At 36.9% G+C, this 26,152-nt stretch overlaps 1 protein-coding gene across 8 annotated transcripts in view; it reads left to right on the forward strand.

The window, feature by feature from the left end:
- IPO11 (importin 11) overlaps positions 1 to 26,152 on the forward strand; it is a 194,424-nt gene that overhangs the window by 128,851 nt on the left and 39,421 nt on the right. For 6 of the 8 annotated variants that reach the window (XM_027605740.2, XM_027605744.2, XM_035727694.1 and 3 more), the window contains one exon: positions 25,388 to 25,483. The exons of 1 other annotated variant lie outside the window; for it this stretch is intronic. In XM_027605740.2, the coding sequence (XP_027461541.2) occupies positions 25,388 to 25,483 (96 nt within the window). Of the gene's footprint in view, positions 1 to 14,072; positions 14,461 to 25,387; positions 25,484 to 26,152 lie in introns of those variants that run through there. One more of the 8 variants, XM_027605745.2, reaches the window with a different exon arrangement.

Raw genomic sequence — 26,152 nt, forward strand, 5'->3', positions numbered from 1 at the left:
AGAGCCTGTCAAAGCAGCATGGTTTTTAGATATGACAGCTTGCATTCTGGGAGAAATTGCCTTTATAATAAATTCCTGGAGTATCAGAATTACCAAACCTGCTTGGATTGGACAGTTGGTACCTCTCCATAATGCTTGTTTATCTCAAAATTAGCATATGTAATATCCACACTTGGAAATTTATTATTATTTAAGAAATTTCTGAGATAAATCATTTTACAACTTTTAGAACGTTAGACTAGTCCTATCAAGATAACAGGTTCCAAAGAGTAGTGTTTTGGTATAGTTTAAACGTAGTTAAATAAAAGGCAGTTTATAATTTTTAAAATGTAGACATGTTGTTTTACCTGAGTTATGCTTGGTTTAAACTGACCATTTTTAAATGAGTATTTAACATGATAGACTTTTGGGGTACCTGGCTGGCTCAGAAGGCATGTGACTCTTGATCTGAGGGTCGTTAGTTTGAGCCCCACATTGGATGTAGAGATTACTTAAAAAATTAAAATTAAAAAAAAAAACATGATAGACTTTCATTTTCATCCCTTAAAATAGGAGGCATTTTTTTACTTCTAGGTCATGTATTCATTAGTATTTTATAATATTTTCTTTTATCTGTAAACATTTGACCACAGATTTTAGTAGCTTTTCTACAGTAAAAATTGGTTCTCAATTTCTTTAGTCTTTCACAAGAAAAATGCCTTAGAAACATCATGTGTGGTAACAGCTTTATTGAGATGTAATTCATAGACCATACATTTCATCCACATAAAGTGTACAACTCAGTAGTATTTAGAATATTCGCAGAGTTATACAGCCATCACCACAGTTGATTTTAGAATATTTTCATCACTTCCAGAAGGAAGCATGTACTCTTGTAGTCTTCATTCTCTCACCACACCCTCCGCCCCCAGCTCAAGGCATTAGAGCAAGGGCTTGAGAGTAGTAAGGGTGGAGAGTAGAACATGCATCCTCGAAAGACAGGGCCTTCAAGTTAGAGTCAGTTTTATTCTCTGTGATGAATTGTACAATTGTTGGTTTCCGTCTAACAATACTGTTAAAGATAATCTACTCATTGTCTTGTGGGGAAGTTAATTCTAATCCATTTTGCTGCTGCCCAATGGGTAACATACTGGAAATGCTAGCATTCAGGTCTTTAAATTTTGATCTAGTGTTTGCTTGCCTCCTTGTTGCCAGCCTTCAGTCTTTGCTTATTTATTCATATATTTGTTCAGTAGACATTACTAAATAGGGATGCATCATTAGTTGGTCCTGAGGGCTTTAAAATTGAGGTTTTATTATTGTTCAGATATGATGAGGCCCTCAGATCAGGGGACAGTTGCCATTGAAAGATATTTTGTCATTCACAGTTCCTAAGAGGAGGATGCGTGCCTCATCACACAGAACCAAAAGGAAACACCAGGGTTAGTCTGGAGACGGAAGGAGTAAGGGGACAATGTGGGCATGAGCCTTTATTGTGGTTTCCTTGGGAAGGAATGGGAAAGCAAGGGTAAGGAGGTTTAGGATTGGCTAGTTTAAATAATTTCAGTAGGCTGTAGGGTGTAGGCACTGTTGCAAGTTGTCTGTTACCTGGCCCTATGGTGAGTAGGGCAGGGGGATAGTGGCTCTGAGTGTTAGAGCTTCATGAAAGAGGTAGTTGGGTATGGGCTGTGGATCAGTTGGTTTGCATGTGTAATTTATGCAGGAAGGCAGTCATTTACTATCTCTCTGAATTGGGTAGCCCTGGAAAGGGCAGTCTGTCCAGGGTCATTAAGTCCCCATCTGTCACACCATCAGCATACAGAAAATAAGGAGGCATGGTTAATACACCGAGTATTAACCAACTTTTGTTCTTAGCACCATGCTTAACACCTTAGTAGGTCCACAGTAAGTTTAATGAATCAATGAAGAATGAATTTATTACTTATACTGTAATAGTGTGCTGTTTTTTCTCCCAACTAAATAACATTTTTCTGAACTTCTAAAGAATGTTTGTGCCTGAAAAATTAAGCTAATTTGATCTCCCAGTTTGTCAGTCCTGGGAGGAAGTATAGCATACTTTTTGGTCACTTATAAAGTACTACTTGAGGTAGAAAACAGATCATTTTTCAGTTTTGTCATATTAACACATCATAAAACATTTTCACATTCAGCAGCCTTAAAAAGGAGAGTTTTTGTAGATACTCTGATTTGTAGTATTGTTGAAAATTAGGAGTTTTTTGAATGGGGCTACTTTAGGCATACTTTTAATCTGTTCAGTTGTATGTATAAATTTTGCATACCTGCCTGTTAATACCCTTTCTCAAAAAAGAGGTAGGGAATGAATTTTCATGTATTTACTTCGAAAAGGATGTATTTTTAAAATTTACAGTAGTCATTTGAGCATCAAATCTATTTTTGTAAGGTGAGAAAAGAGGTAGTGTGAGATTGTGGGATCTGGAATTACATTTTTGTTCTAACGCTTGGGAAGTCACTTAGTCTCTGAAAATCTGTAATGAATAAGATAATTTATATTATTCTGAAATGCTACAAATAAAAATTTTGCACAGGATATACAAATAAAGTATAAATAAATTCTTCAGGCATTCAGCAAACAGTAAATCCTTTTGCGTCATTTATTGTTTCCATTGTAATGATAGTTAATTTTGAAATGAAAAGCTATTGGTGGATACATTTGCTTATACTAATTATCTGCTTCAATTCAAAAAAGATGAGAGTCTTCAAGACTGATTCTAAACTGATCAAAGTCTCAGTTACTAATGTATTACCAGTTCTATTAGTAGATTAGAGCAGTGGGTAATTTTATGTATTTATGTACTCATTCATTCACTTTGAGAGATGGGTAATTTTAAACAACAGATTCTCATACATTGTATAGATCTGATTTTATGAATGGATTTCCATTAGTAGGTTGAGCTGTTACTGGAAGTCAGATTACCAATTAAAGTTATTGTCTTTGTTGCTTCTGAAAAGCTGTGCTAGTCCATGTCAGATTCTTGTGTTTGCTCAAGAGTCCACAAAGGAGAAGACAGTCTGAGAAGACTGCCTGATGGAAAACATACTTTTCCTCTACTTCTTGTGTGCAGTTTATAGACAAGATGATCCAGCCTTGGCCAAGCTATTTCAGTGTGCCCTACAGTATTCTAAGTTCAGAGTCAGAGTGGCAGAAAGCACCCATAGTGATTACCCTACCCCTTAGCTGAATGATCATTCTCTCCCCCTTTCCATCAAATACTGACCTGAATGTCCGTGGAATGCTGGACAGTGAGGTTACTGGGAAGGAGCAAAACAGATGCAGTCCTTGCCCTTGTGAAACTTACATTCTGGGGTTTTAGTTTTGTGACGGTTGCTCTTATTGTTGCTGCTTTTTTCCTCAAGATTTACTTGAACTGATTTCTAACAGTTTATATAATCTCATTATAAAGTAACTTGTGGAAAGGGACAGTGAGGTATCATTGGGTAAGTTGTTAAATTTTATTTTGCCAGAGTCAACCATAAAAGGAACAGTTGTTATAGGATATATTGAATGGTGACTATATACCTCTCTCTCCTTATTAGATAAGGAGAATAAAACATGTCTAAGAGTACTTGGAAATTTCAAAGCCTCAGCTGTTGAGGCTCTACTTTCCATCTTCCCTTTGAATATATGGTTTATGAATAGGAGAGATACCCTTAGCTTTTCAAAAAACTAATATTTGGATTATGAATGTTTTCCTTTGTATGTAATCTAATGTAGTTGATAGTAATTACTGGTTATGATCGTTCAGTTCAACTGAGGAAAATCCCTCTGTGATGAAGCTTTTAATGATTTTTTTTTTTTTTGACTAGGCTATGCATGTATATTTTTTTGGTTCTTGCTGTGAATTTACAGGCTGGTTTTCTTCCCAAACACAAATTGAATAACATACCTACTTTTGAGCTGGTTAATATTCATATACTGAATTTTGTTAGCTTTAATCTAACAGAAGCTGGAGGACACGGTGGTTTAGGAAGATGAACAATTGGGGCCATATTTACTGTCTTTATCTGTATACAAAAGTTTTGTGAAAAAAGAGGTAAATTACTAATCCTGGGCTTGGTGATTTTTTTTTTTAATTGAAAGGTTAAATAATCCTTTATAAAACTTTTTTTTTAAGCTGAACATCAGTTTGTTTTTCTGCCAGTGCTCTGAAATCTCACTTTCTTCCTCCTTCCCCCCAAAAGTTCTGTCCTTTTTAAGTGTTTGAAAGTGTTTCTATCCCCTTACCTTAGAATTTGAATGGAAATAGTCCATTTTGGTTTTCATTTCCAATAAAGATTCACTTTACTCTTGAAATGTGGCAGAACCTAAATGCTCCTACATTCCTGTCCTAATATACAGCCTGCGGTACTGATAACAGCCAACATTGAGCAGTATTTTAAAAATTCCTGTTAGGTGCTAAGCACCCTGCTGTGCATTGATGATACATTCCACTGCACCTCTGGGACAAATTATTCAGTATGCCCTTGCATCTTAGAGCAACTATTTTTGTCTTCTGTCTCCTGTCCTAACTACTAAGGAAAGTTCCTGAATGCTTGTGAATATGGGACTATACTCTCAATGTGTTCCTCACATCTAGGACCAGTGCTCCATCTACAAATTAGATAAATGCTTCCGATGAACTTTTCAAAAGGTGGCAGTCATCTTACAGACCTGAGCTGAAGGCAGACGCTTAACCGACTGAGCCACCCAGGCGCCCCTCTTTCGGTTGTTTTGAGACTATATTGGAGAATGTATATACAATGCCCGTTAAAGTGTTGAATGCATTGGAGTGTTAAATGGTAAATGATTGAATATTAATCTTTCAGTTATTGCTGTACTATTATCTGTCTATTAATGCCTGCTTCTGTTAATGTTAGTGCTGTCAATGATTTTGACCAAGTGTGTGAAGGTACCAATTTAGGCTTTCCTGAGGCTCTCCTTCATTTACTCTGAGGCTGTCTCCCATTCAGACTATCCACATGTGACCCATGCCAACCCTTGAAGAAAGACACCATCTCCCTGCAGGTGTTTCATGCAGATACCTTGTGCATGCTGCCGATGCTGTGTTCATTATTCTTATTCATTCATTACTACTGTTGCCTCCGTTTCACCTTTCTGAAATTGGCAGGTATTTCGGCCCAGGAAGAAGCTTCCATTGACTCATCTGTACAGAATGGTTGTGTAAAGTTGACCCTCGGTTTGTATTTGCTAGACATTTAAAATAATCATTGAATGTGCAGCCACACAGCAGCATGTGCTACTCTTGTTAACATTCATCAGTGATGGAGCCCTTAAATCCTCAGATTTATAATAGATCCAGGAAAAAGGTTTGGAGTAAGGCTGTATAGGTTAAAGGGAAACTGGAGAAAGCAGGTGGAATTCTAGGTGGTAAAAGGGCCCCAGTTTTGTTGCCTTACCTGCAATCTTTGCCATCCATGGACATTTTTTATTTGTCTTCCATTTTTTCGTTTGTCAAACTCATTCCAATTTCTCTGCCTACAGTCATTTTTGCCTTCTTGAAATTTTTGGACTGCGCCATAAACTCATTTTCATGTATTTCTTGCTCTGCTTCTATGCTTTTTATGTCTCTTACATTCTGGGCTTTTTGGAGGTTGGACCCATGTGTTGAGGGCATATAGTGAAAGGCTAATGTTCAGGCTCTGAACCACGCTGGGTAGATACGAATCCTGGCTCCTGAATTCACCACGTGACCTTGAGCAAGGTATTTAACATACCTCTACCCTCATTTATAAAATAGAGCTACATTGTTGGATTGTTCTCTGTGTTAAGTGACATAATACATGTAAAGTACTTAGAACAATGCTTAGGAAGTGGTGTATGCTCAGTAAATAAATTCTGGATCTGATGATGATAATGTTGTTAAGACTTTTTTTTCCTCTGCTTAACACTGGACATAGGGTACTTGCTTCTGGAATACTGCATGGTCAGGATATTATAATGAGTGTGTCGACTGAACATTTATTCTCTCACAGAACATCTTGAGTTCCTTGAGATCGGGGAGCAGATTTTATTTTTAGTATCCTTAGAGTCTAGCACAATGTTTGACACATGTAGGCTCTCAATAATGTGTCTGAATTGGATATATTTGATGAAGGTAAGGTAATCAATGCACTGTGCTCTTCTCAGTCTTGGATACTTCTGAACACCCAGTTATTCATGTCAGAAACTTGGAAATTGTCTTTGACAACGTGACCTCTCACCGTCCACATTTAATCTATCACCAGAGCTGTTGACTACACCTCTAAGTGTATCTCAAATCCACCCCCTCCATTTCTACTATCTTTGTATAAGCTGTCTTATTCTTCATCCTGGACTGTTGCAGTAGCCTCCTCCACTGCTCTTTCCTCATCTCTTCTGATCTGCTCTAAGCCATATTCCACAGAGAAGATGCCAGCCATGTTTTAAAAGCAAAAATGATCTTGTTCCTCTTCTAGTTCAAAACCCTTTAGTGGCCTCCACGGGACAACTAGTCGGTGTTTGCCTTTTGGCTTACCTCTCAAGCCCTGTTCCACCCTGGTCTCTCTCAGTCATTTTCTCCCAACCATGCTGGCTGTTCGCTCTCTTTGGAACATGCTAATCTGTTTTGTGCCTCAGAATCTTGACAGATTTTATAAACTGACATGCTTTTCCAGTAGCTGCAGAACACTGTTTTTCCTTTATAAAACTGATCATGATTGTAAATCAAACAAGATTTGGTCTGGTAGTTTTTATATGTATTTTGTTTTTTAGCCACAAATATTTGCTTTAAAATACAAGGGCTGTGTTTTAAAATATAGGGCTGTGTTTTAAAATATAAGGGCTTTTTTTAAACTTTGTTAAATTTACATGGAGTAAAATTGATTTTAGGGGAGGTTATACATGAATGTAAATTTTCATATGTATAGATTGCACGACCATCACCACAGTCAGAACACAGGTGAATAGCTTCACCTGAGGACACCCCCTTGTGTGATATACCTTAGGAATCCCATTCTCCCCTGACTCCCAACTGTTGGCTCCCACCAATCTCTTTTCTTTCACTCTAATTGTGTCTTTTTGAGGATGTTCTATAAATGGAATCACGCAGTGTAGAACTTTTTGAGACCGGCCTTCTCAGGCAGCATAACGCCTTTTATATTTGCCTAAGCTGTTGTGTGTGTCATTCGAATGTTGATGTTTTTGTTTTTGTTTTTGTTTTTGTTTTTGCTGAGTAGTATTCCATCGTATGGATGTATCACCTTTAGCCATTGAAGGACATTTGGGTGTCTAGTGCTTTTAAGCTAACTGTCTCCCCCACCAGTCTCTAGTTTCATGAGCATGATAGTCTGGACGTTGTTAGTGTGTGCCCCCCCCCCCGTTATGTGTGTATACATGCATTATACACACACACACAAAACACACTTGATGCTTTATTTTCTGAATTATTTGCATGTAAGTTGAATAGATTATGACCTTTTACTCCTAAATGCTTCAGTCTAGTATTAGGTATTGCTTTTAGTTGTCATGTCTTTGTAGTCTCTTTTACTCTGTATTATTTCCCGAGTTTTTATATCTTATGACTAGCAATTTTGAAGAATACAGCCCTTTTCTTTGTTTCCCTCCCTCCTTTTCTCTTCCCAGAATAGAATATTCCTCATTTGTGATGTGTCTGGTGATTTCTTTTTTTTTTTTTTTAAGATTTTCTTTATTTATTAGAGAGAGAGAGAGAGAGAGAGAGAAACAGCATGAGAGGGCAGAGGGTCAGAGGGAGAAGCACGCTCCCCGCTGAGCTGGGAGCCCGATGCGGGACTCGATCCTAGGACTCTGGTATCATGACCTGAGTCGAAGGCAGTCGCTTAACCAACTGAGCCACCCAGGCGCCCTGTCTGATGATTTCTGTTGATTAGATTTTGGTTGTACATCCTTGGTTGGAATACTACCTAAGTGATTGATGCTGTCCTTCTTGAAATACCACATCCAGTGGCACATGGTGTCCACCTGCTTCTCATTAATGATGTTAATTCTCATGAAGGTGTTTGATTGCTCCACTGTATAGTTACTGTTCTTTTTCCTTGCAACTGATAATCAATCTGTATTGAGATACTGCTCTTTGTTAAAATTTTCTCCTACATTGAGCAAAATAGTATGTTTTTTTTATTGTTACCAGAATATTTTTAATTGTAAACACCACTTCAGATTTTGATTCTCTTGATTTTAGGATCTAGAAGTAATTCTTAAGATTCGTAAGATCAGTAAGCACTATTGTAAACTGTTCTTTCTATGTAAACCCATCTTGGTTGGTTTATATGTAGATGCTGTACATCTAAATAATATAGGGGGTATATGGGGCGCCTGTGTGGCTCATTCATTGAGCGTTTGCCTTCGGCTCAGGTAATGATCCCAGGGTCCTGGGATAGAGCCCTCCGGGCTCCCTGCTTAGCAGGAAGCCTGCTTCTCCCTCTCCCACTCCCCCTGCTTGTGTTCCGTCTCTCGCTGTTACTCTGCCAAATAAATACATAAATAAAATCTTAAAAAAAAATAACATAGAGGATATATATTGAAAAGGTGGTAATAGAATAATTGTTTGATTTATGCATTCTCTTGTCATGGAATTTCTGAATGGAAAAGAAAATGGATTGGTATTTATACCTGAACTATGACATTATTTGAAAGCTGTGTTAATGAAGGTTCCATAAGAAGAGAGAGAAAAAAATAATGAGTCAGTTTCTTGGGGAAAAAAAAGGAGGAAGCTCTTTTAGGAGGCTGAGTGTCGTGTTCAGAAATAGTTCTAATGAAAATTAGTAGGAATCAGAAGAGGGATATGAAGAACCATTTTGATGTATTATTCTAGAGCAGAATCAAAATGTCACAGTTCAGATCGGGGAACATTATTGTGCCTTTGAGATCATATGAAGATTTCACCAAACATGTTAGAGAATTGACAAGATAATAAGATGGTTTTAAATTACCTAAACAATGTGAATTGGCTGTGCAATGGTAGTAGTTAAAGCATGGGGACATATCCCTTCCAGTCAGTGAAGCGGGAAGCTGGGAAACTTGGGTTCTAATCTAAAACTTGAGTGGCCAGTTGTGCCACTAATCAGTGATGTGCTCACAGCCAGTAAGATAAGGAGGTATTCTGTTCCGGTATCACCCTTTTTTGAGGTCTTGATTTCTGAGTTCTGTAGCAGTGATCACTGTCTGTAACAGCAGCAACGCCTATGAACCCTGTGAACAGAAAGGCTGAACTTTGTTGTTCTGGATACTGGGTTTAGATTTATTGTTTGTTGTAGACACTTTAGTTTACCTCAGCTTTCACAATAGGAGAAAAACAAAATTTATTTTATTCTGTCACTTTTATTTAGTGTAATTTACTAAAAATTTTATTTTTGAGATTTTAATAATATTTTTGTCTGCTTTGGATATTTCTGGAATAGAGGACAAAATTAATTAAAGTTCTGATCTTATCACCTTGTAGTTTTCCCTCTAAATTTTATTTTGATGTCGAGTTCTTCCAAACTATAGAGGAGGAAGAAGTTTTCCTTGACTTTTTTGGGGTCCCTAACTGGGTCTGAAAATTAAACTGACAAAGTCAAGATTAACAGGAGAAAAGCATGTAAATTTAATGTTAAGTTTTATATGACATGGGAGCCCTCAAAAGGAAGTGAAGAACCAAAGGGGATTGTTAAACTTCTGTGTGTGTATTTAAAGATTTTATTTAGTTATTTGAGAGAGAGAGCATGCGCAAGAGAGCACAAGCTAGATGGGGGGTGAGGGGGGGTAACAGGGTGAAGCAGATTCCCCGCTGAGCAGGGAGCCCGATGTGGGACCTGATCCCAGGACCCTGGGACCATGACCTGAGCCAAAGGTAGATGCTTAACTGACCGAGCCACCCAGGTGCCCCAAACCTGTGTGTTTTTATGCTAGGTTTGAGGCAGAGTGGAAAGTCTTGGAAAGATAGGGTAGGGCACAGGGTATGAGATAAATGTAGCAAACAGGGAAATTTTGCAAGCCTCTTTGTTTGGATTCTTCTCAGAGTTTGTTTGTCTTCGGAAATAAGGATGCTCTTTTTCTCCCACTATAGTGGAGGGCACCTCTCACATGAAGTTTTTTATGACCTCAGGGGTGAAGGGCAGGTGGGATGAGGGTGTGGCTGGGAGGGAGGGGAGGGATCAGAGAGAGTCCTTCACAATTCTGCCTTTTTCTCAAATTCCTTCAGTTTTGAATATTCTCTATGTCATGGTGCTATATTTTGGGATAGCGTGTCCTGAACCCCATCATAACTCTGAGCTATATGACACAATTGAAAAATCCTCATTATGTTGTTATTGAAAACACTAAACAGAAATGGACTTGAGAAACCTAGCTCTTATTCCATCTTTACCTCTAATTCATGTTTTTTAAGATTTTATTTATTTATTCATGGGAGAGAGAGGGAGGCAGAGGGAGAAGCAGGCTCCCCAAGGAGCAGGGAGCCCGATGCAGGGACCAGATCCCAGGACTCTGGGATCATGACCTGAACCGAAGGCAGGCGCTTAACCATCTGAGCCACCCAGGCGCCCTTTACCTCTAATTCATATCATTTCTCTGTCATGGGGGTTTTTTGGTGGTGATTTTCTAATTTCTTCGTTCAATAACAACAACAATAGTTGGCCACAAAGGATAGTTGTGAAAATTGTAAATCATTTTGATAAAGATCTGTTATCTAGTATGCACCTCTAATTTTTTATTATCATAGAAAGTGCTGGGTATTTTACCAAATATTTAATATGGAAATAATTTGTATTATTATCTGAAATAATTGTTGTCTTGATGTAAAAGATGCTTTAATAACAAGAGGGAGTTACTATACAATTATATATATCATTACTGATATTTTAAGTATATTATCAGAGTATTAGTAATAATAATCCAAGTCAGAATTAGCCTAAGCATTGAGCTTTTTGGAAAAGTAATGACTAAACAACATATAATATAAACAATTTATAGTTAACTCTTTAAATCATTACCCTTCAATATTACAGTATACACAGATCAGTTTTTATTTAAAAGATTCACACTATTTCAGATGTATATATGTTGAAAAGTCATTAAAGGGTCCTGATGGGGTTTTGGAATATAGGTGAGGTTCAGTGGGGTGGATTCCGGAGCCGACGACTAAGAAAGAATTCTTGAGATGTCTTTGGTGCAAAATAGTTGTTTATTTAAAGCATGGGGGGTGGGTGTAGGGACAGGACCTGTGGGCAGAAAGAGCTACTGCACCGCGGTAGTGATGGCTGGCTGATTATATTCTATGGGGTTGGGGGAGGTAAGGAAAAAGGGAGGTTTCTGAGAAAGAATTTTCATATGCTAAAGAAGACTCACCGGATACCGGAGGCCTTGCCATTGTCAAGTTAAGGCTGTTTACCCCTCTAGAAAGGCATTAACATTAAGATAGCTGGGAACTTCCTGGAGGAACATTACACTCTGCCCACTTCAAGTATCTGTCGATGGGCTGCAGGTTATAAAGGCATTTAATTGTATTTACATTCCCTTCTGGAAGCTATTGCTAAAGCTTTTGTAAGTAAACTGAGGGAGACTCAGGTCTTGCAGGATGGTCATCTCTACAGGTTAAGTATTTGTTTTTCCTTTAGGGCAGCCAGGAGTGCCTGAGAAATGTCACATATATTCCACAGCAGGGGGGCGGTTGTGGGGTGTCAGCTTCTGCTTTGTCCTCAGCTTGCCTTCTGTTCCCTTATCAGGTCCCTTTCACTCTCCCCAACTTTTTTTGCCAAAGGTAATCTTTGCCAGTAATTTGGTGTGCAGCTTTGTATCATTTTATAATGCAAGGCATATACCTTAATAAATTAAGGTGCTAGTTGGTGATACTCAATATTTTTTATATCCAAAATTCTCTGAAAAGTTAAAAAGGAAGAGCAGAGAGTTTAGTGTAACAACATTTGTGCTCACCATTCTAAATTTCTTGTTTTTGCTACCTTTTTTTTTAAGGACTAAAAGTCTGTAATGTGTATTCAAAGCAATGTAAATATTATATGCATTTAAGACCCAAATTATATTACTCTGTTTATCCTTTATTTCACCTTTTTTTATTCAGTATCTATCTGTTGCTGATGGCTACAGTTTGTTCATTCTGAATATTTAAATTTTTCACATTTCCTTTTAAAAAATACTTATTTTTTAAATTATCAGATGTTTAGGTATGTGTTAGGAACACTCAAATTAACTGCTTTCTGAAAAAAATAAGTTCCTGAGATTTCCTTTCAACAATACTTTAGAAACACAGATAAAATTACTTCCTGTCTCTCAGTTTCCTGTATCCATGGCAACCTCTGTTTTACACACTGACTGTGGAGGAACCAATGTGAAGAGTGGTGTTTCCTGAGCAAACTGTGACTAAAAAAAAGGAAGAAAAAAAAAGGTGGAGGGGTGGAGGTCAACAGTGCCACAGAAAGAAATGGAGTTTAGAAATGTCGCTCTTCAGATTTAGAAAGAAAACCTTTACTTGAATCAGCCGAGTGTCAATAATATGAATTTCCTGGTTTTGGTAAGATTATTTATTTAAATATGAACTTTTAACTGAAATGAAAAATAATTTGCTTTTGTGAAAAGCTATAGTTTAGAGTTTAATTGCTTTTTGTAGTGAATTTGTACTTTCATAAATTATAATGTTACTTAATTGATACTGACTTTAATTTGTCAAAGGGACGTATTATATCCAAAGACCATTATCCATACCTCATCATTTGTCACTTTAGTTATTGTCAATTGTAATATTTTAAATTAGCTTTAGCAAACATATTATTTTGCAATTCATTAAATTTGAATTATTTTGTCAAGCAGTGGGTTAATGGCCTGGAGGTGTTAATTTTAGAACACATTCCAAACTCATTATATAATATGCTATCACCATAGTACAATTGATGATATTTAGTATTGTTGGCTGATACTAATAAAACTAAAAGAATACGGAATTTTTAGTATTATAGCACTTTAATTTTGAGAACTTATTGATGATTTAAAGTTTTACCTTCTTTTTTTATAGCCAATTCTGATATGAACAGAAAAACCAAGAACAGGGCTATGTGTGGATTACATTTTTCTCTGCCTTGCCTACGACTTTTTCTACTTGTTACGTGTTATCTTCTATTCTTATTCCATAAAGAGGTTCTTGGATGTTCGTCTGTTTGCCAGCCCTACCCTGGGAGACATATTAACTGCCGTAACTTAGGCCTTTCAAGGATTCCTAAGAATTTTCCTGAAAGTACGGTTTTTCTGTATCTGACTGGAAACAATATATCTTACATAAATGAGGGTGAATTAACAGGACTTCATTCTCTTGTAGCGTTGTATTTGGATAATTCTCGCATTGCGTATGTATATCCAAAAGCCTTTGTTCAACTGAACCATCTGTATTTTCTATATCTAAATAATAATTTTATAAAACGCTTGGATCCTGGACTCTTTGAGGGACTTTCCAATCTTCGTACTTTATGTTTACAGTCTAATCAAGTAGCTTTTGTTCCAAGAGGAGTATTTAATGATTTAGTTTCAGTTCAGTACTTAAACCTACAAAGGAATCGCCTCACTGTCCTGGGGAGTGGTACCTTTTTTGGTATGGTTGCTCTTCGGATACTTGATTTATCAAACAATAAAATTTTGAGGATATCAGACTTAGGCTTTCAACATCTTGGACAGCTGGATTGTTTGTATCTAGAAGGTAATAATTTAACAAAAGTACCATCAAATGCTTTTGAAGTACTTAAGAGCCTTAAAAGACTTTCTTTGTCTCATAACCATATTGAAGCAATACAGCCCTTTGCATTTAAAGGACTTGTCAACTTGGAGTATCTCCTCCTGAAAAATTCAAGAATTCAAAATGTTGCTAGGGATGGGTTTAGTGGAATTAATAATCTTAAACATTTGATCTTAAGTCATAATAATTTAGAAAATTTAAATTCTGACACATTTAGCTTGTTAAAGAATTTAATTTACCTTAAGTTAGATAGAAACAGAATAATCAGCATTGATAATGATACGTTTGAAAATATGGGAGCATCTTTGAAGATCCTTAATCTGTCATTTAATAATCTTACAGACTTACATCCAAGGGTCCTTAAGCCATTGTCTTCACTGACTCATCTTCAGGCAAATTCTAATCCTTGGGAATGTAACTGCAAACTCTTGGGCCTTCGCGACTGGCTAGCATCTTCAGCCATTACGCTAAACATCTATTGTCAGAATCCCCCATCCATGCGCGGCAGAGCATTGCATTATATTAAGTGGACTGACTTTACAAATTGTGTTACATCTTCGACAAATGTATCCAGAGCTTGGGCTGTAAAATCTCTTCATATTCATCACAAGACTACTGCGTTAATGATGGCCTGGCATAAAGTAACCACAAATGGGAAACATTTGGAAAATACTGAGAGCGTTACTTTCTGGGAACGAAGTCGTACTTCACCTGCCAGTAGATTTTTTCAAGAGAATACCTTTGGTAATCCATTAGAGGCTACTGCAGTGTTACCTGTGCAAATACAGCTTACTTCTTCTGTTAACTTGAACTTGGAAAAAAACAGTGCTCTACCCATTGATGATGCTTCGGTGTCAGGGAAAACATCTCTCATTTGTACACAAGAAGTTGAAAAGTTGAATGAGGCCTTTGACATTTTGCTAGCTTTTTTCATCTTAGCTTGTGTTTTAATCATTTTTCTGATCTACAAAGTTGTTCAATTTAAACAAAAACTAAAGGCACCTGAAAACTCAGGGGAAAATAGACTTGAATACTACAGCTTTTATCAGTCAGCGAGGTACAATGTAACTGCCTCAATTTGTAACACTTCCCCACATTCTTTAGAAAGCTCTGGTTTGGAGCAGATGCAACTTCACAAACAAATTGTTCCTGAAAGTGAGGCACAGGTGATTCTCTTTGAACATTCTGCTTTATAATTCAACTTAATGTTAGTTACAGGAAATCTTCAGTGCCATGGACATGAATTCAACTGAAGCCTCCTTAAAGAATTATAAGCTTTATTTGGAAATATAATGAATTATATGAGCTTAGCATTAATAAATACATGTTTTTAATAATTTATGAATACTGTATTCATTCAGCATATATCTTCGATAGGTGCTATATTAAGTAATAATACTAGCTAATGTTTCTGTGTACTAAGCACTATGCTAATAAATACTTCATATATCACATTTATCCTTAAAAAACCTTGTAACTATTTACGTTTTACAGGTAAGGAAACCTAGGGAAAGGGAGCTTAAGAAACTGTGCCAGATTCTTGCTTGTGCTACTTTTAAGGTCTGTCTGATTCCAGGGCTCATGCTTTTAATTTCATGCTATGCTGTTGCCTAGGTGCTAATTGTGAACAACATAGGCATGGCTCCTATTCTTGGTAGAGCTTGAAATCTAGTGGAGACACATGGTTTCCATATGGGATGGTAAGTATTGCACTTGGAGGTGCTACTGGGTATAACATAAGTGGAAGTGGTAGGTGGCTTTATGAGAACAGTGACATTGAGACTGGATCATGAAGGATAAACAGATATGAAGAGAGCTGAGTAATAGGTAGAGGTAACATTGTATCATAGGAGTTGAAGAAAGAGAAAGAATGCTGCTTTTCATGAAGTAACATTCAGTATAACCAGAGTTATGGGTGGTGGTGTGAGATTTGTAGCTGGAGAGAGATATCAGATGATGAAGGATATTGTAATTTCATATTTTTCCTTAGGGCAGCAGGGAGCCATGGAAGGATTTTAAATAGTGGAATGACATAATCAGATTTACTGTTTACAGAGTACCTTCTTTCTGGAAGGAGCAACGAGACTGGAGGCAGAGTTAATTGGGTAGGAATTTGGGTACCGGAGGCCTGTGCCAGAGTAGTGGCAGAGAGAATTGATGGATTCTGGAGCTTGGTGATTGGCTAAGGGGTGAGAGGTGAGGGATATGTCAAAGGTGGTAATTTTTTGGCTTAGGCAGCATTCTGTTGCATTTAATGAGCAAAGGAAGCAAAAGGAGTGGGGATATGTGTAGGGACAAAATAATGAGTTCAATTTTGGATACATTGAATTTGAGATTCACATCTGATCTCCAAGTGGAAATAGCCAACAAGCAGAAGGTTAGGGGGGAGATCTATCTGGTAAAGGTCAATAATTTGTAACCTTACATTTGTCTAGTATGCCAGAAGTATATGATACTCTCTTAACAATAGCATTGACCATTTGAGTCATGATTTTGGGAGACAGGTAAGTGAGGAAGAATAAGATCAAAGAGCCCCCAGGAGATGTTAGTAGCCTTGATTGGGAATCTTTAACGTAGATAGATGGTAATTCAAGCCATGGAAACTATGTATGTTTTTCTCTGTTAGCATAAATATATACTCTGTAGAATATTGGGCATATAGTAAGTGCCCATGCTTGATCTATTAACAGGGACCTGAGCCACGAATATGTATTAAAAATTTTCCCTCGAGCATTATGTATTTCATGTGCTGTCCTTCCTCTTCCCCCAAATTTCTCTTTTTTGTTATTAAAAGTTAATACTTGCCGGGGCGCCTGGGTGATTCAGTCATTAAGCACCTGCCTTCGGCTCAGGTTGTGTTCCCGGGGTCCTGGGATCGAGCCCCTCATCGGGCTCCCTGCTTGGCGGGAAGCCTGCTTCTCCCTCTCCCACTCCCCTCTGCTTGTGTTCCTGCTGTCGCTGTCTCTCTCTCTGTCAAATAAATAAATAAAATCTTTAAAAATAAATAAAAGTTAATACTTGCCATATGAAATTAGCCTAAAGCAGTCTGGGAGTGTTTAAACCAAGTGATAATTATTGAGTCTGTATTGTGAACCTGAAGTAATTTTAAGAATGGTTGTGTTGTCTGGTATACCTTAAGATGGTCCTTCTCAAACTCAGAATCACCTGGGTTGTTAAAAGACAGATTGTTGCCCCCCACCCCTCCCAGAGTTCCTTATTCAGTAGGTCTGGAGTGGGGCCTGTTGCGTGTATGTGTGGACAAGTTTGCTGGTAGTGCTGGTCTGGGGAACGTGGTTGGAGAGCCACTGCTGTAAGATAATTGAGGAAAAGCAGAAAGGAGCAGAGGAGTGGTTTTGAGATATACTAGAAATTTCAGAGAAATTAAAGCCACAACTCCCCCCCCCACCCCAAGAGTTCACTGTTCTCCTTTTCCCTGCCTAGTTTAAAGCTTTGTCCTTGATTGTGATTTTAGAAGAAAACCTGAATACATTTTAAATAAATCTATTCTTACATAAATTACTTGTTTCATTAGGAATAGGTGTGTGGTGTTTTTTCACCTTGAAAATGTTTTTAATAATACACTTCTGTTGTTGTATCCACACAACTCCCACAACTCCAATTACGTTTTTTCTTTAATTACTAAAAGTACATGCTCTTTGGAAAAAAGAATTCAAACAATACAGAGAGATTTAAAATGAAAGGTGAAAACTCTTCTGTCTCTCTTCCCTACCACCTAGACCACATCCTCTTGAAGATGTTAGAAGCAGCATAGGTGGTTATTTGGAGTTAAGAAATATCCATAAACAAAGTATTAATCTTGACCTTACCAAAAATCTCCCCCACATTAAAAAATAATTTAGAAATTTTATCGAGATTTTTTTTGTTTTTATGTATAACTTATAATTGGTGATTGATGTAGGCTCAACTAGAAAACTTTAATCTTATTAATACTGTTTTATATATGGAGTTGTAGTTGTACATGGTGGTATTCATTAGGTACCTATTCCAGTTTCTGTTAGCAGCTTTTCCTTTTAAAAATATTAGCTCATGGGTGCCTGAGTGGCTCAGTCGTTAAGTGTCTGCCTATGGCTTAGGTCATGATCCCAGGGTCCTGGGATCAAGCCCCACATTGGGCTCCCTGCTTGGCTGGAAGCCTGCTTCTCCCTCTCCCATTCTCCCTGCTTGTGTTCCCTCTCTTGCTGTCTCTCTCTCTCTGTCAAATAAATAAATAAAATCTTTAAAAAAAAAAAAATGTTAGCGCACATGACACTGTTGTTTGATACTTGCACCGTTTAAAAAACTTAAGGTAAAATTGAAGTGATCATATACATAGACATTTTTAGCAGTATAATTTGTGCATATGATTGTTTCACATTTTGGCAGCCCCACCTCAAACAGGAAAGTTAAAACTAAGTAATAATATTCTAAATTAACATAGGTGAAGAAACTTTTCTTAAGAGTTCTGTGTTTCTCTACCATTTACTAAAGTTTTTTGATGAGAACACTCAAGTATATGGTTGTATTTCAGAAGGATAGTTGTATATACAGGTCCATTTTTTCCACTGACTTCTGTGAAAGTTGGGTCAGGTTCCAGGGCATTCCAAAAAAGCTCCTCTCCATCCTCCCCCATAACAGATGAGAAGTATAGAATTCAACTACCATTTATTTATAACATTATACGTTTTAATACATTTAAAATTCCAGCTTGGAATTTCAGAAATAAGTATCTCACTTCTGGGATAATTGGGAACGTACTCCCAGTTCCCTCCTAGCATTGGAGCAGACATGTTTGATGTTAGATTGTCCTTGAGGACTTGATTGGTATAGAGCAGACACTTTAACAGGAGTCGGCAGGAAATGAGGAACGTCCAGGTGATGGAGTGGGGGCCTGGGTAAGGTGTCTCATGGGCTTCTGGAGGTGAGGGGCTGCCAGTGCTGATAGCCAGAGACAGATGTTGGGGCACGGTAAGGGTGGACGTTGTTTGAGAGTGAGGGAGTTGTGTGGAATTCACTGGTAGCAGGGAAAGACGATCTTTGGATACCTCCTTGTTCTCCGCCAACTTTGTGCTCAGTGGAGTTCTCGACTTTCTCCTACATAAAGTGCCACGGTTACACTCTTCCTCTTACCCGTGTCTTGAGTCAGCAAGCATTTTTACTCCATTATCTTAGCTGCAACACAACAATAACAGTAAAATATGCCATATTTGTCTTAAAGGGTTGCAAAAATGGGAGGAAAAAAGACTAGGGAACTTTTACAAGGTTCTGAAAAACAGCTTTAATGCTAGGCCTTCCTACCAAATTGGTCTCACAGGCACTTACCCATGTCCTCGGTATAAGGGCCCCACACTTGGACTTGCCTTTGTCACCAGAGTCCTCTTGATCACGCAACACGGTTTTCCAGGGCACATTCTCTTTATTGTGGTTGGGACCGTGCGATACACAACACTTCTCCAGGAATATAACTCTGAGCCACAGGTATCTTTTCATGTGACTTTAATGACCAGCACAGTTGGCTTTTTTCGTTTGTCCTCAAGGTATATATTGATGATTACCTTGTAATTATTTACTGTATAGTTTTATCATCAGCAATACCTAGCATTTACAAATGGTGAGGCCATATTCCCACCCTCATAATTATGAAATATCTATCTGGTAGGTTCTCTCTTTTTTTTAAGATTTTATTTATTTGAGAGAGAGAGAATGAGAGATAGCACGAGAGGGAAGAGGGTCAGAGGGAGAAGCAGACTCCCCGCTGAGCAGGGAGCCCGATGCGGGACGCGATCCCGGGACTCCAGGATCATGACCTGAGCCGAAGGCAGTCGCTTAACCAACTGAGCCACCCAGGCGCCCTCTAGTAGGTTCTCTTATATCCCTTTGTAAAAGTCAAGAACCACTCTGTCTAATGACTCCTGTAAGCATTCAAAACAAGCATTACTCGGGTTTTCAGCCTAACGTTTTTCCCGCACAGTTCTGTACCAGTCATTTATCATCTTTTTCTGGAAACTTAGTGTTGTCATTGGGTATTGTTTCTTGAAGCGCAGTCTTTCCCTTGAAAGTCACAGAAGGTGGCAGTTTCTTCTGGATCGTTAAGAGTTTTTCTGTCTTAAAGATTATGGGCTTCTTTGTTTTGCTTGTGTGTGTGCAGCTCAAAAATTAATTGAGGAAATAGTTGATAATATTAAAAGCCTTTGTAAAGATTATTGTTGGATGTAAAAAATCCAACTTTCATTTTAAAACAACTTAGTGAATTTCCACTAAGAATTTTTTTATCCCATTTCCTTGCCAGTATATGTCAAGGGAACTAGATTTATTAACACTCTTTTCCATGACCATGTAGAGAATTACTGTGTAGAAAGAATATATGTTTCCATCTAAGTGACAAAAGTATTTGCAGCTAGCTAGATCCTGGAAAATATCTAGAGAGGGAAAAAGCTAATTTTAGTGTAAATGTCACCAGTGGTTTTTGTAGCCTCTGGTGTGGTAGAAAGTCTGGAATAAGATTGATTAGTCAGGGCTTTCTTATTTTGCCTTTTTCTTTCAATAAACTGTTCTTTGTTTAATCCTATTAAACAGTATAAGCAGAGAAGTATAGTTAAGAGAATATTTTATTTGGTTGTGGCTTTTAATGCCTAAAGCTTCTTATTTTCTTAAATTACCCTAACTTCAGTGACCTCCTGTATTTAAGATCCAAGAATGCAAGAGTGATTTCAAATATTAATCATTTGTATGTGATGTATAAATAGTATAATTGTGGTCTGGTTAGATCAGAGAAAATGCTGTCTATTTTTTTCTTGGACCCTCTGTGAAAAACTCTTAAATCATCTATTTTCGATTATAGAAATGTTCAGAAAAAGTAATTGAGAATTTTGTATTTCTGCATTCCTGTTTTCTTCCCAGGTCCAAGGGGATGAAGATATACAAATCTATCAATCCATCACTTAGAAAGTGTTAAAACACATGGTATATGATGAATAGGTCATTTCTCTGAAAAATAGAGCTATAAAATGCTCACTATAAAAATGCTAGTAAAGGGCGCCTGGGTGGCTCAGATGGTTAAGCATCTGCCTTTGGCTCAGGTCATGATCCCAGGGTCCTGGGATCGAGTCCCGCATCGGTCTCCCTGCTCCTTGGGAGCCTGCTTCTCCCTCTGCTTCTCCCTCTCTCTCTCTCTCTGTCTCTCATGAATAAATAAATAAAATCTTTAAAAAAAATGCTAGTAAAAATTGGACAGCTGGAAACTAGAGTCCTGTTCATATTCAATGTAATATTGTTTGGGCTGACTAAATGACTATTAGAAAGTTCATTTATTTGTGACTTTGTGGATTAAAAGTTTTATTTTTTTTTTCAAGGGCTATTTGTTTTCTGAACCCTTGTGGTTAGGTTCATAGTGACACAAAAGGATAGAAATAATCTTAAACCAGCATAGTTTTTAAGTTGGTTCAATAAACACAAAGATGGATTGATTTTTTTTCTTTAATACTTAGTTTTCAAAAGCAAAGAAAAATCACTCTGCATGAAGTTTCTGCAATTTACAGTCTACAGATACTTTTATATACCCAGAAAATGCCTTAAAATGCCATAGCTTTAGAAAATACTAAGAGAGCATTAAGAACTATAGTTTTACTCATGTGAATTTAACAGAAAAAGAAGTTTACTGAAAACTTTGTGGAATTGTTTAAATGGTCAAATAATAGTAGTTTTTCAGGCCCTCACCTATTTAATATTTATATATGTGTAACATCACTTATATCACACTTGAAGAACCAAACAAACGGATGTTTATAAAAGCTTGTCTTCTTTCTGTAGTGTGTTTGTAACTTGTGTCTATGTGAATACATTAATCTATCTACCAAGTATGTGAAATAAGAAAAGGAAAAGTGTGACAAAGAAAAAGAAGGGAAACGTTCAGGTTACTAGTACTTTTTTCCCTTCAGTTTTACTTTCATTCTCCTCTTTCATCTTCAATGTTAAACTTTCCTTGCATTTTCTGAAATGTTTCAGAAATAGATTCCAGCACAGCCACCTTCTGCTCTGTTTTCTGCCTTATGTTTAGTGTAATCAGTTGTAATGTTATCTATAATTCAACTATCCATAGTTGTAATTACAAAAAGAGGTAAGCACAAATAATATTGCAAAAAGAAAATGAGGGAGGTCAGTTCTTGAGTTTCGGGGATCATTAATTCCCATGATTATATTATTGAGTGTTCACATTATTTATGTCCTGTGGGACATAAAAAAAAATAAACATAATACATGGGCTGTGCTTAAAGTTAACTGATAGTCTTAGAGAGGCGTGTAGGCATGAAAAATTAAAGGACATTAGGAGAACGAACTAGATGGCACATGAGTTGCATGCTAAATGAGTAGTGCCGACGTTTTATGCTACTGGAAATTCCGAGGACAGAGTGCTCACGTACAGTGGGTTGGAGTGACCAGAGAAGGCCTGTGAAGGAAGTGTGAATTAAGGTGAAAGAAAAAGGAGGAAGAGCATTGTGAGGGGCAGGAAGGGAGTAAGCAGATCGAGTTAGCAGCTATTATATTCGAGAGGTGATGACTTAACTGCCTGAAAGCCATGAAAGGAGGAGTAACTTGAGAAAGGTGGGTTTGTTCGAGCTTGCTGAAGTTCTTGATTGCCCCCTGAAAATTCTTAAATTAGAAGGAATGAGATTTAAGAGACTGGAATAGAAAGCATCCATTTGCCTCTTTGAAGCCCTCAGTAATGAGGTGAGTAGGATCAATTGGATCCCAGTTAACCTTGTAAAGTGAAAATAAATTTATATCAAATTTTTTTTTTTTTTTAGAAGGAGCATCTATCCTAATGTTATCAGTGCAAAGTGGGTTAACTTGCAAATGCTAAGATCTCAAGTGATGGTAGAGTGATCAAGATTCTGGGGACCACTGATGAGAATTAGAGAGTGATAATTTGCCAGTGCTTCTTTACCTCCGTTTAGGTGACAAATGCTCTCCCTTCAGACAGGTGCCACTTAGTATGTCAGAAATAACCATTAAATGGAGAAAAGTACTTACTCAGGATATCATACTTTAAAAGGAAAAAAAAAGAACATCTCATTTGTTGCTTGTTTTCTTTGTCCTTCCTGCAGATTATTAGTCCCTAATGGATGGACACTTGGGTTGCTTCCATAACGTTGCAGTTGTAAATAATGCTGCAGTAAACATCTCGGTGCATGTATCTTTTCAAATTAGTGTTTTCATATTCTTCGGGTAAATAGCCAGTAGTGGAATTACTGGTAATGGTAATTCCATTTTAATTTTTTGAGGAACCTCCATACTGTTGCATTCACATGAACAGTGCATAAGGATTCTTTTTTCTCCATATCCTTGCTAACACTTGTTTCTTGTGTTTTTGATTTCAGCTGTGCTGACAGATGTGAAGTGATACCTCACTGTAGTTTTGATTTGCATTTCCCTGATGACGAGTGATGTTGAGCATCTTTTCATGTGTCTATTGGCCAGGTCTTTGGAGAAATGTCCGTGCATGTCTTGTGCCCATTTTTAATTGGATTCTTTTTTGGTGTTGAGTTGTATAAGTTCTTTATATATTTTGGGTACTAACCCTGTATTGGGTATTTTATTTACAAATATCTTCTCCCATTCCGTAGGTTGCCTTTTAGTTTTGTTAATTATTTCCTTCACTGTGCAGAAACTTTTTTTTTTAGTCTAGTTTTTTAGGTTTTTAGTTTATTTTTATTTTTGCTTTTGTTTCTTTTGTATCAGGAGACTTACCTAGAAAAATGTTGCTATAGTCGATGGCAGAGAAATTACTGCCTGTGCTCTCTTAAAGGATTTTTATGGTTTCAGGTCTCACATTTGGGTCCTTAATTCATTTAATTTTTGCACAACTGGTGATTTAGTTGTCTAAAATCTGATCACATTTGAATGTACAGACAAAACATTTGACTTTACAAAGGTGGGAACCTGACCCAAAATATGGTAAGTTGGGTACTTCTTTACTGAACATTTAAAAAAATAATCATCCATGTTAATGCAGAATGAGAAACATGGCATGTCCTTTGTAGGAATGATTCTAGAACGTACCTGGAGATGAGTTAAAATTTATTCAGTTAGTTTTAAATTCAAAAAGTATGATTTAGTGTTTCAGTGGATGGTTAAGTACTTCCACTTTTTTAAAAGATTCTCGTTAAAGTACAGTTAACTTAAAACTCCTTAAGCATAAAGTTTTCACACATGTACACAGGGTATAACCACTACCATAGTCAATATAGAACACTCCCATCACCCCAAAAGGTTCCCCTGTGTCCCTTTCTCTAGGAACCACTGAACAAATAATTTTCCCTCTCCAGAAAGTCACATAAATGGAGTCATACAGTATGTGGCATTTTGAGTCAGTTTTAGTTCTCTTAGCATAATGTTTTTGAGATTTATCGATGTTGTTGCATGTATCTTTAGTTCCTTTTTATTGCTGACAACCATTTCGTTGAGTAAGTATCCCACAGTTTGTTTAGCCATTCACTAGTTGATAGACATTTGGGTCATTTGCAGTTGGGAATTACTATAATAAAGCTACCATAAATACTTACATACAGAGCTGAGGCTGCTTGTTTTGGTCTTGGGTAAATATGTGGGAATGGGATTGCTGAGTTGTGTGGAGTGTGTTAATTTTATAAAAACCGCTGGTGTGTTTTCTAAAATGGATATGCCGTTTTTTTATTCTTAATAGCTGTGAATGAGAAGTCCTGTTGTTTTTCATCTTTGTCAGCAGTTGGTATTGTTAGTCTTTTAAATTTAACTTTTAATTAAAATGTCATTGTGGTTTTAATTTGCATTTCTCTGAGAACTAGTAACGTTGAACGTATTTTCAGGTACTCATATACCGTCTTTATATCTTGTTCAGTGACGTGTCTTGAAGTTTTTGCCAATTTTTAAATTGAGTAGTCTTTTTTTTTGGTGCAAATAGGGTGGTTTTGTTAAAGCATGGGGACAGGACCCATGGGCAGAACGAACTGCAGAGTTATCTTCTTGAGCTTTTAGAGTTCTTTATGTGTTCTGGATTCAGGTGCTTTCTCATACATGTTTTACAAATATTTTTTCCCAGTCTATGGCTTGTCTTCTTTTTCTTGGCATTACTTCAGAAGAGTACAGATTTTTAATCTTCAGCATTTTTTTTAAAAGATTTTATTTATTTATTTGAGAGAGAGAGAATGAGAGAGAGCACGAGAGGGTAGAGGGTCAGAGGGAGAAGCAGACTCCCTGCTGAGCAGGGAGCCCGATGTGGGACTCGATCCAGGGACTCCAGGATCATGACCTGAGCCGAAGGCAGTTGCTTAACCAACTGAGCCACCCAGGCGCCCAATCTTCAACATTTTTATATCTTTATCTTATTAGTTATAAAATCAACTCAGGTTTATTGTAATGAGTTAAAGAATATTAAAATATATTTCCTTTCGGACCTACCTTTTTAGTGTTTAAACACTAATACTCTAGTGAAAGAGAAAATTTTAATGTTATGTGCAAAGGTAAAATTTCTGCTACAAGAAACATATTTTGAAAGTTTCCTTTGTATCTTAGAAGTAAAATTTCTCTTCATGTTTAAGGGGGTAATTAGAAAAAGAAAAAGAAAAAAGAATAACCTGTTAAAATACTCCAGTTCAATCTCTTTTGCTTTTCTTTTATTTTAGTGTCATCCAGGATAAATTCTGTGGGATTATAAACATCTCAGTGGAGGGCCTACATGATGTCATGACAGAAGACCCTGAAACAGGAACTTATAAAGAGTAGGTGGATCATTTAATTAATTGCACTTGATCTGGGGTGGACTATGGGGGGGTAATTAATTATGTCCTGCATGATTTTTGTTCACTACTACCATATAAACACAGTGTGGTGACTTTTTAAATTTTGTCTTTTATAAAGAAAATTTTGTATTTCTTTTGCCTCTAATTAGTTTGATCTTCAGATCACTTTTAATTTGTTAAAGTGAAATGACAAATTGGACTTCTTTAGTTTAATAATAATTTTATGATTTGACATTAGGTTTTTATGTTAGCATGTAAATGCCTTTTTTAAGATGTTTTGAATATATTCTTTTTTTCAATTAACAAAGTTTCCCTGCCCATTAGGCAAGTTATGGGGAAAAGAGGATTGGTAAACGTCCTGTATTTGTATTTGCCTGATAGAAGCATCCCTGGCATCTTTACATATTAGAGTCACTTGGTACTTGACCAGTTTTAAAAGAGAACGGTTAAAATGACATTTTTTGTGAGAATAGTTAAAATCATGTCATACTTCCACAACTATTAATTTGAAATTTCATTTCATTGCATCCTTTATAGGTAGTAGAATTGCTGTACCTTTTCTCTTATTATTGTTAATAAAGGGTATGTGTTAAATTACGATAAGTAGGACTTAATGAGATTTGAGGCCGCTTGACTTTACATCAATAG

Source organism: Zalophus californianus, chromosome 5 (assembly GCF_009762305.2).
Source record: "Zalophus californianus isolate mZalCal1 chromosome 5, mZalCal1.pri.v2, whole genome shotgun sequence".
In the NCBI taxonomy this organism is placed as follows: Eukaryota; Metazoa; Chordata; class Mammalia; order Carnivora; family Otariidae; genus Zalophus; species Zalophus californianus.